This window comes from Oncorhynchus clarkii, chromosome 10 (genome assembly GCF_045791955.1).
Source record: "Oncorhynchus clarkii lewisi isolate Uvic-CL-2024 chromosome 10, UVic_Ocla_1.0, whole genome shotgun sequence".
NCBI lineage: Eukaryota > Metazoa > Chordata > Actinopteri > Salmoniformes > Salmonidae > Oncorhynchus > Oncorhynchus clarkii.
The window spans coordinates 51,602,088-51,614,102 of NC_092156.1; the positions used below are offsets into that span (position 1 = coordinate 51,602,088).

General features: G+C 40.3%; 1 protein-coding gene across 1 annotated transcript; it reads right to left on the reverse strand.

Moving 5' to 3' along the window:
* Positions 1 to 1,014: 1,014 nt before the first annotated feature.
* LOC139418739 (activating transcription factor 5a) lies at positions 1,015 to 6,781 on the reverse strand. The gene is made up of 4 exons (XM_071168406.1): positions 6,560 to 6,781; positions 4,936 to 5,190; positions 3,368 to 4,607; positions 1,015 to 3,080 (listed from the first exon to the last, which is right to left on the reverse strand). The coding sequence occupies exons 2-4, from the start codon at positions 5,078 to 5,080 to the stop codon at positions 2,891 to 2,893; spliced, it is 1,575 nt and encodes a 524-aa protein (XP_071024507.1). The 5' UTR covers positions 5,081 to 5,190; positions 6,560 to 6,781; the 3' UTR covers positions 1,015 to 2,890.
* Positions 6,782 to 12,015: the final 5,234 nt, after the last annotated feature.

Sequence of the window (12,015 nt, forward strand, 5' to 3'; positions counted from 1 at the left end):
AAAACAAAAAAACTACAGGTGGCCAAGTGAGCAAGTATTCAGAACAAAATAATATTCAAAAAATCTGTTTATTTTGATTGCATTATTAAGATGTTGTCAACATTTAAATTAGCCCATTTTATGAGACGGAATATCATTCATGTATGAATATAAAGGGATTTAGAACATTGGCATTGCACATGTTGGTTGTACAACTTTCTTGCCAAAGTGCAGTTTGCGGCAATTACCAGGAAGAGAGAGATCATGTTGTGGATTTCCTTGTGGCACAAATATGCTTCGTATGATCCAATTCCATTTTAGATGGGCATAAGGTCCCTTGTGAAAATGTCTCAAATTAGTATTTGTCAAAGTAAATGTTTTTCCCCCAGAGTATATAAATCAATATTTGAGTGTAATGCATCCCCTTAAAACATCATTTTTGAGGAGATAAAATATATTTCAAATACTGTTGAACATTATATGCTTGATAACATTTGGTCCTAGGCTGTGTGATATAATGTGACTGATAGAGTCGATACACACCTTCAATGATAATTTAATGTGTTTTTGAGTAGGCTAGTGCCTGATTTCGTGCTGAATAGGGCCTATATGACAGTTTAATATGTATGTAGTAACACTATTTTATATGTAAAATGACATGTTGGGATTTTTAGCATGTCATTTTTTTTTTTATATGTAGGTCTACACCACTTAGAACTTGTCTTCTTTACACAGAAAATGACACCCTCTGGAGTGAATACTGGGTCCATCTCACATGGAATGACTGGTTGCACTTGTTTGAAAAAATGTATAAATATATATGCTAGAGGTATGTATGTATGTCAAAGAAAATCCTGTCTTGTATAAAAATTGCTTGCCCTCCATAACAAAAATATAGAGACGGGTGTTTTTGGCCTTACCCTCCGAGGAGCAGATTGATAAAGCAATAGAACGTTAAATATATTTGAAATCGAGCCAGATTCTGTACAACAGTCCATGTAATCCACGCTGTGTAAAAGACAACAACATAGCGTAAGCATCCAAAAAAAAAATACTTTTAATGCCTCATTTCAAAACAGTTCCAAGAAGTATCCTAATCTATCCGTTATTTCATTTATGTGGGCTAAATCTCCCCTGGCTTTTCACCAGAAATTACCCATGCATAACGGAGATGAGCTCAAAACAAGAATAAACTGTTAGGCTACTGTGTAGACACAAATCACTTTATTTGAATAAAACGAGTGACATGTAACACAAAGGAAATATATTGAGAGGAAACATTGGAATTATTTCCAAATTACTAAATGGTTGGTTATTTTATCTGGTGTAACTTATTGGTCGTAATCGTGTTGCTGAAATGCGTGAGGCTTAATATTGAAAGTAATAGAATCTCAATATCACAAAATAACATTAATACACATTGCATTAAAAGCTGTATTTCAGAAACATGATTGTATATCGCCAAGATAACAGACCATATTTGAAAAAGATGCAGTGTCCTACTCATTCATCCAAAAGATTGATAACAGATAATTAGATAATTACATTATATTAAGATCTTAACTATTCGTTAGGACATTTAAGAGTTATTGCATTTCAACTTAAATTCATTAAAAAAGCAACAGCAATTCAATTGGATTAATTCACTAAAGATCCAATTAGATTTTCAAATTTAAAGATGATATATTGTTACATTTGCTTAAAGCAGATTGACCGTTTTTAGAAAAATTTAGAATTGTACCTAATTATAAAATAAAGGTTTATACTAAATTAATTGACACTGCATCCTCGTAGACAAAAGCGGGAAACAACATGAAAAGCTATCACAAACATTCTAGTGAAAAATAGTTTTTTTGTTCTTTTTTAGAAAAAAGCAAAGGCTAACTACCTACCTACCATCTCTCCTTCAAGACACAATTGAAAAAGTCTTTATAAATCAGACGAGCATACCCGCCATATAAAATCACAAACCCTGATTTGCTTTTACAGCAAGTAAAGAGACAGAGGGTCCCACATTGATTTCTGAAATCCTATACCATCTAATCCAGTGAAGAGAAACAACTAGGAAAGAGCTAGAGACAAGTGAATTTGCTGAGAGAGAGCATGGAATGTGAGGCTGCTATGGAATCAGTGCACAGTAGCTATACAGCATCATATAGACAGACAGAACTCGTTAATTTTAGTAGCCATGAATGTCTTTGCCATGCAAAAAAATCTTCAGTCAAGAATTACCAACTTACATACTTCTAGAACTTTGGGCATGAATTGCATAACCTGAGCTATAAAACTGATTGTATCATATTGCAATTAGCATTTAAGGGGACAACACTTTCAACAAAATCTTAAGTCTTCCCTAAAAGGCTGTTTTTGCATTCATATTTATATTAGTTTGCTTTCAATTATTGGAATAATAATTTGGGAAAATATACAAATAGTGCAAAGCTCCCACAAATAAACAAAGATTGTCTTTTGATAAAAAGCTAATGAGTATATTGAACCAGTAGCTAAGTTATTGACATCAAGACCAGTGTAAGGCCTTAGTTGAATCACATTAGTCTAACCAGTATATAAAAAACACCAATGGTGGAAATCAAACCCATCGCCATTCAACAGGAAACCCATTCAGAAATTGATTGTCAGCTGAGACATTACAGCATCACAGTGCAGGCTTGCTTGGTTAGTGCCGATTGCCGAAACAGTGGAAGTATAAAGTAGTTGTTTGACTCGTAAAAAAATAATAATCACGTCATCAAAACATGCAATTGAACCCCTTTGTTGCCCCCCACCCTGACCCTCCCAAAGAAAAAGAAAAATGTAATATTAAATTTCAAAACATTGAAAAACTAACATTTCCCTGTCATTTTTTCTTCAAATCTACTTGCAGAAAGTCTTCGTCATCTTATCTTCATCATCAGGCGTCGGTGTCCGATTGCTTGAGCCGCTGACTGCGGGCTTTGTACACTTCGATCAGTAGGTCTTTAACATACTGGATCTCCCTCTCCACTGACTCTGCTTTGTCCCGAAGTTCCCGGTTATGCCCCTCCAGACCGTGCAGCTGCTCCTCAAGGCAGTCCAGCTCTGCCCTTTTACGTTGGCGATACCTGGTAGGGTGGGGTCAAACGGGAGAAGATAGGATTAATCTGAGTGAAATCAAAGTAAAAGTCAAATGCCAGTGGCAATGTTCTATTTAGTTCTGTTATCAACAAATCAGACAACAACATTTGGATAACCACAAACCTGTCAATTTAGAGTTGAGAGAAGCACACACAACTCAGACTTTCGCTAAAATCATTTATTGATGTCAATGGGAGACTTGTGTAGAAATTGTGCGCAGATCTCAAATTTGAACACCACCTTAAGTTTTCAGCGCTTGGTTGAATCATCATACCTATGAGCGGCAGTCTTGTTTTGGTCTCTCTTCTTCTGCTTGCGCTCTGGTGGGTGGTGGACCTCCCCTGGCATTGTTTCGTCCAGCTCAGGCTTCGCGAGGGGACAGGGGTCCTCCTTCAACCCCAACACCACCTGCCTGTCAAGAGCCTCCCTATCCATTGCCAGACACTCAGAGCCCTGCTGGTCCTCTAGGAACCCACCACAGTGGAAGTCATGATGTTGACGGCCCATCTCTAAACCCTCTGCCTTGACCTGCTCGCTGACCGTCCCTTGGAAGCCGTGGTGGTAGGAGGCCTCTGATTGGGACGGTGCCTGAAGATAACAACCCTCACTAGTCTCTGTCTTCCAAGGAATAGTGGGCATCTTGGAAGACAACTCACCGACTACGCCAACTTTGACATTACTACTCAACAATTCTATCCCACTGCTACTAGCACATCCTCCACCACCACAACTGACATTCACTTCTCTCATGCCATACATCAACAGCTCCTCTTTCTTGTGTGGGATATCCAGCGGCCCGCCAAAGCCACCATACCCACTGCCAACAGCTATGACCTCTTCCGCGAACTGACAATTTTTCTCTTCCTTGGGTAAAAAAGGGCATCTTCGAATCTCAACTCCGCTGCCTAGACAGTAACCTTTCCCGACTACCCGCTCGTCCTCTACACAGCTGTAACTGCCACTTAGAGTCACCGATGGGTTACTTCCTTTGGAACTCCATATGCTATTCTCGTAGACCTCGCCCACCCTCACCCCATCTGAAACTCTTTTGCGACTACACCCATTGGGGCGATTGCTACAACTGTAAGGGGTGTGTCTAGGCAATTTTGATCGCCCAATGGGCCCACCTCCGCAAAAGCTCAGCAGGTCTAGTTCCCCAGTTGCCAGGGTAACAAGTAGAGGGCTGTGTTCCGATTGGTTGGAGGTGGAGTATGATGACGCATGAAAGGGCAACTGGTAGTATGACTGGTGGGGACCCACTGGCGGTGGACCCTTGTCGCATTTTCCCAGTTTTGGTCCTTTCTCCGGCAGCGGTTCAGACAGGAAGTAGTCCTCCAGTTGAGCGAGTTCCTCTTGCAGCAGAGAAGTCATGACCTCCAAGTCAGAGGGCACCTGGATGTCATGCTGGAGGGGTGAGGGAGGAAGGGAGGAATTGGGGGAGGGAGAGGGGTGAGGGTTTGGGAGGTACGAGGAGAAATCCACTTCTTCCGTCATCCAGTCCGTGAGACCATCACCTATTGAGAGAAGAAAAATACAAAATGTCATAAATGCAACAAACATCATCGTTAATTGATTGTAATTCATTAAAACTACATAGCAATGGTAATGAAATCTTAAACGTCGATAATGGAAAAACAAATAATGTGTTTGTATTTTAAAGCTTGAACATTAAAATGAGTGAAAACAACTTCAATCGTTTAGTATAAAGTAGCTACATTTCAACAGGAAAAAACTTCAGACGTTAACTACTTTATTACTCACTGTTCGAAGGAGAACGAATGTGCTGCAGTGCGGTGCCCACCTGAAATGTGGAAAAATAAAAAAGCGTACTCTGCAACTCACCAATTAAGTGCTGGCTCTCCTCTGGCACCTCCCCCCTGCACTCCTGTGATTGGCTGAGGTTAGCCTGTGGGTGAGAGAGAGCGAGGGGGTCTGCCGGGCAGACGCGAAGAGTCTTCCAGAGAGGAGCTGCTGACGTTGCCATCATTTTGTCTATTGGTCTTTTGATTCAATCCGATTAGTCCGATCGTACAATATGAGTTGGTGGGGTCTGAGAGTTGAGCCACAGTGAGCAGGGCTGGGTGAGCATAATGACACCTATAGGAGATAAAGAATGAGTAGGGAGGTGTTTAAAGCGAATCATTAAAAACTATACACTGACACTGGGTTGCTGATCATCATCACAAAAACAGTGGCTGAAACATTTCTTAAAACAGTATGGGTCACTCATCATACAAAAAGAATAGATGTCCCACTTAACAAAGGAACAAGAAGAAAACATATTGGGTTGAACCCATTCAGTCTCTAGGTGGCTAGGTAGGTAATGACCTCAACAGGTTTGCAAGCCCAACACTTACAACATTACGTAAAAAATTGTGCTTTTGACTAGCAGGCAATCGCAATAAATAGAAATATAACCTAATGTTGCACTATTACCATGTTATCATATTGTTATTAGTGCAAGTAACACATGTCCTCAAGGTCCCACTCCCAACTGAGGTTATTGGGTTTTTGAACTATCTGACCTTACAAAATCTTAAAGGTTCAGATCATAAAGCTGAGATAACAGCCCAAGCCAAACCCACAATAGAGACAGCAACATTCACACATTATGTTCACTTACATACAGTAAAAAAAAATATTTAAAAAATATATAATCGTCAGAAATAAAAGATCTCTCAAAAGTCAGAATAACTTCACAGGATCTGAGAGTCCGTGGGTGTGCTGTCATAATGACCACACCACAAATGTTATGTTGATGCACTTGATGCATTCAAAACACGTGGGCTGAAGCAAATGACATAATGCACACCTGTTTATGTTCTAGGATAACCCAGACTCATCTGGAGCACCGTTACTTCCTCAATATGGTTAACTATCTAATTGGCCTACTCTAAACAATCAGCCTTCACATGCACCATTTTAAGACGTCATTGATAATAGAGAAACACCTTAGCCTAATGGTTGTCTAACTATAACAACAGCTTAATTAATGGATACTCAGACAAAGTGAATACATTTTTTTTTTAAACAAACCTATTCCCACATGACAACACCTTTTGCCAAGGCAGACTCAAATATACTGAGCAAATAAAGTTTACAGTATTGGCCATACTGTACATTTATCACAAAAATAGTGTGTTCAAAATGTTTAACAGCAATAACATAGCATACTGTTATTATTTGCCTTTTGCTGCCATTGTCATTATCATTTATGGGCTGCCTCTTTCTATTGTAGTGGTGTGATTACTGTTGTTGTTGACAAAGTTTTCAGCAGTCATCACAACGCTGTAGCTATTATAAGCACTAAAAACGTTCGGTTAAACATACCACCCGTAGATTACATTATTGAGTTAAATGTATCTCAAACAGATACAATGTAATATGCACAACAGTTCAGGTGAGTGCGCTGGCAACAAAGTTTCGAACGCTTCAGAAAGGATACAATGTAACAAGTTTCACTTACTCCATTCTTGCTGAAAATTCTTGTGAGTTTGGGGTGCGTTGCAAGAGCAAAGCACGGCGTCTTTCGGGGGTCCGAGTTCTTCTCTAATTTAACAAGCCATGGCTCCCTTGGAAAATCCGGGACAGAAGTGAAGTCTTGTTGTTGCTTCTTTGTTGTGATGAACTTGATGACTGAGAGACGATTTATTGAGTGAGAGCATCAGTTCATTCACACCTAGCAACCGGCTGCGTCACGATGGGCAGGCAAACCATGCTGTAGATTCCTCCGCCCTCTCTCTCCAACCTGTTTTCGAGACATCCACGCACGTTCCAGTTTTTAGACTTGAAGAATATCTATTCAATATATTTGCTATTGGTGGAGATGTCGTTACAATTATATTGAAAATCGATGTTTAGGTGGGAGGAGGAGGAGGTAGGCTACAGCTGGTTCCCTATCAGAACAGGTGCACAGGAAATGTAAACATGCCTGATGCCAAAAATGTGACTTATTCTTGATGCCACGAGGCGTAAACACACTTATGCGCCTCATTGTTTACATGGGGACTATTTAATTTTATGCTGCGAGGAAGGACACCATATGCTATACAGGGGATGCTTGGTTGCTATTGCAACTCAGTTGCATCAGCGCTTCAGGCAGAGCGCAGATTCGCTGGATGCACCGAACCTGTCGCTCCGCTATTGGCTGTGGAAGGAGAGATATGTTGCCCGATTGGCTACCCGGTGCTATGGATTCATCCCGGTGGTTTTTCAGTTTACCGCTCTGTGTGCACATGCTCCAGGTAAACAACATCCCGAGTGTAAACGGAGGAAGAAGGAACGTTTCCAAAGAGGCGGCTGCGGCACATCATCTATGTTTTGAAAAGGGTTAGCATGTTGTATTGGGATTCCACTATAAACTACGTTGTAGCCCAAGCATTACTCATGTAAAGTGGATTATACCTGGTTTGTAACATTGTCATAAAGATGTGCTACAAAGAACGTGTGAGAAATGTAGGCTATGGGAAATTATTAATGCGGCCCAAAATCCACGTTGAAAAAGATAACACGGTCACACCGATTAAACACCTATTAAGCTTGTATTCAATTTCAAGTGTCTTATCTAGGCTATAGACAACTGCTTGGTGAGTAAATTAACAACAGACGAAGAAAAACAACCACTCCAATCACCCCATCCCTTGTTCGTGCGTAGCCTAATGTTGTATCATATGTAGACCAATTTACACTCTAGACCCACGGGGTGATGTGGAAAGTGTAGCTACTACCTACTGTGATTAAACGATAGCAAGTGGAAACGACTCATTTAATCGCATCTTCAGCACATTTTATTTAGCCTGTAGGGGGTTGGCTTGAAGGAATCTTCCACTTCGCACCCCCTACTCCCCTCTGCCTGTTGCTGCCTTGGCACACCTGACACGCGCGCTCCTGTAACTGGATGATATGTTGTGATGTAAACAAACCGCACTGGATAAGTGTTAGGCTAAATTCTTTGTTTTGGTAGTATCCTAATTCACTTGAAAATGGCATGCATCTCATGGGGGTTATGTTTAGGCATAGGTTTATGTCTGTACTTAGAAGCCTAAAGGCTTGCCCTGGGAGACACAGCTGGTCTAATCAAATTAATACACTGATACATTAAATCCAGCTAATGACGATTATGAAAAGAATAATGCCTTGTTTTTCGCCCCTTTCAGCAAATCCAAAAGCTGATTGAAGGAGCGGTGTCTTCCTGTTGCTATAGTAATAGCGAACACTGCCCCCTATTTTAGACGTGTTTTCTGGTTGCTGTTGCCATGGGATTTGCAGTGCTTGCTCTCTTTCCTTTCCTCTCTCCTCTTGTCTCGAGCTCGAACCATGTTTCCCCTCTACCAGCTCACACCTGCTGAGTTGCATCTCCGAAAAAAGTTTTATTGTTTGCAGTATTCTTTTGCCACATTCATAAGGACAAACTGCTTATGTCTGTGTACAATGTCTAAGGCTCTTGAGTCTTTGTTTTTTGGATGTCTAACTAAAAACATAAAAAATAACAACATATGGATAACGTGGACCTCACCTTATGTAATCTATTCAGGATCACCACATTATGTTGGGTCGCATAGCCTACCTATATTGTTGTCTAGAAGTAATGTTTTCAGGTGATCATTTTTTAACTTGTCATCTATACGCTTCCCGATAACCAGCAGACCTACCCAGAGAGTTAGAGTAGCCTAACTCAAAAGAGAGTATTTACTAAAGGTCAATGGGGTTTAATCTGCATGGGAAACACCCTGTTTCATTGAGACAAGTAGCCTAATTACAGCCAAAGGATGGAGACAACCTCTCTACACCTGCCGTCCCAAATAACACTAAACCTTCGAGTATCATAGCACATCCTTTGAAGTTGTAACACTGTACTAACGCACATGACGGTCCACAGTTGAGTTGTAGAAGAGCGACCTGATGCAATCTAGATAAGCGCGATCGTAACGGAGACGAGAGTGAGATATAATAATGGTTGTTAAAGTGAGTATGTCTCACAGGAAAGCGCTGACTCCTCTCGCGGGCCGTGTTAATTGGTCCACGGAGAGCACTACTGTTTGCGCAGTGTGAGAGGTATCCAGTGTACCGCACATGGCCTTATGCTGGATTTGTTCCCAAGTCTCCACTCCACTAAACCTAGATTTAATTCCCTCTGTCAATATTTTTTATCTCCAGTCTCCACAAGTGTATACAAGTGCAGCAAATATTGAAGCTTTAAAAAAAAAGAAACGCAAGGTAGGCCTACTTAAAGTAGCCTAGTCTACAAGGGGAAAAGAACTGTGGATTTTCTTATTTGGCCTTCAACTTGAAAACACAACGACTACAGTTGGTTAAAGAATGTTGTTGCAAATCGATAGGTCTACCAATCAATCTATTCTCAATGTATAGTTTCTGTAAATTAAACTAAGCAATCGTATGCCTGTCATCCATCCAAACCAGCTTCAGGTGAAATTAGAAAATTATAACCTAATTAATGTCATCAACATTGCTCCCGTCGCTATTTGAAATAGTCAAAGCCAGATATAATGCCTTGTCGCTATTTGAAATAGTCAAAGCCAGATATAATGCCTTGTCTGCAGTTATTTTATTTATTTGTGAGTCTAAAGTGAACATACAGCACATGAAGTAAGCAAGTCAGAAAGCTAGGAGCACAGCATGCCAAGTGCATGTATGGCACATTAGTACGGGTTTCATCACCATTTCATCACACACCAACCAACTCTCTCTGAATTCATTGTTGTCTACAACTTTTACATCCCCTCATTGAACATACGATCAAAACATTTGAAACTGAAAGAATGAATGACTTGTGAAGGGTATGCATGCATTCCAATAGGGATTTGTGATATTAACATTAAGCTGTGTAGCTTGCATGTTTTTTTTCCATGTCTGCATTAATGAAAATATTAGTCACGATGAACCCAAACAAAATAGGTTTGAAATATGTAATTAAAGCTAAAATCTCCAAATTTGTTTCCATCATGCATGCTTGCGTAAAAATCACCGTAAAGTAAGCTGGACTGGTGTAACCTATATTAAAACCGTGGCACAGCCAGGCGAGGTTGATCTGTTTAATATTCCACAAGGAAACCGTGGTAAATGAGAACGGTTTGATTTTGAGGACGAACATTTGTTTTTGTCCTCCTTTGGGATGGCAGGGTGTTAGGAATACGAGAGCGCTTCTTGCATCCCAAATAAAAGGCGCGGCCATAGCGCGACAAGCAGGAGCCCGAAACCACAGTGGAGCCGGGCTCAATAAGGTGCAAAACTTCCAAACCTCGAGATCAGTTGTTCTTTCATCCTCACAACGTATATAATTGGTAAAGAAGGAATATAATGGCCATGAATTAATTATGTATCAAGTACACTAATGACAAACAATTTCACAAGAGGTAGGGGCCCTATGGGCCACAGGTCTATGGCATCTTATTTAACCTTCTGTCAGCTTGAGGCATGACTTAAATCTGATCAGTGAAGCAATGTTTCACATTCAAGTGCAATCTTGTCCCAGGTGTCCCCTCTGTCATCAACTGCGCTCGTGATTCGTCAGGTTGATATTCACATTCTGAGACCGCGAGAGCCCTTGGACCCGCTCGTCTCTCACCTTTGAGCTCAGGCAGTAGATACGTATATAGGGTATAGGCCTATACATCTCATTCAAAGTAGGGAAATTACTCAAAGTAGAATAATTAGAAAATTGTCATTTGTCTTTTTTTGTGCATGATCTAGGCCTACATTTGGCACCCCCTCCCCTATTTTAAAAAGTAATATAAATAATAATAAATCAAATGTGTTGTAACTCAGGTCTAAAAATGAAGCCTAACAGTAGCCTATAATTGTCGACATATAGGCTATGCCTCCATGATACATGTTCTGTTTCTTTGGTTCAGTCATAGGATTTAAATTATTAATATTCAAATGTAAATCATGCAAGTTAAAATAGTGTAAATTACAATCGACATGACACAGATAAATACAAATAAATATAACATACATTCCATTCAACTTTGTGATAGTCCTGAAAAGTGGTGGTAAATGTGGTGGTAGAAAGACAATGATTAAGTGTTGTGGAAAACTCACTTGGCAACAGTCTTGACTTTCAGTTAGTAATCTTATATGAAACTAGGCTACAGTAGATTGTAAAACAGATCAATTGAATGATATTGGACATATGTTGCCCTCTTCTGGCCAAGGTGGGATTTGCACTTTAGGTTGCCTGTGGTTGTTTCAGACCATATGCCAGTGTTTCCCAACTCCAGTCTTCTAGTACCCCCAACAGCACACATTTTAGTTTTAGCTCCTTGACAAAAACAACTAATTCAACTTGTCAAGGGCTTGAAGAGTAGTTGACAAGTAGAATCAGATGTGCTTGTCCATGGCCACAACAAAAATATATAATGTTGGGGGTACTCGAGGATCCGAGTTGGGTAACACTGCCCTATGCTATGAGAAATATTCACCCAGCATGGACATAGTAACTCTTGAATTTTTCAGTTTGGCACACCTATGTATTTTTGTTATGCAGTACTATATTGTTTGAATATATATATATTGTTTGAATTTTCAGGATGTTTTTTAGCCCGCCTTAACATTTTCCATGAATATTGATTGACACCATGCCATCCTATAAGATGCGGCTTTGCTTACTCAGAACCAGACCCTCCTATTAATGCGTCTCTACAGCTCAAGGAGGGACCATGTCAACACGTGCGTGTGAAACTGGAGAGAGATCACTCACTGCTCATCTATATTTCACCCACACTGAACCTGGGTGTCACTCAACACCTGCTCTCCTTGGTAATGAGCGTAGACGGGCCTTTTAAAGATCCTGTTTATTATTCAATATGGCATCCTCACAGGTCTCTGAAGCCTCACAGGTATTACTTCATGTTGGCATGTGGAATTCTCAATGTCAAACAAAGACCCACTATAGGTTCTCAA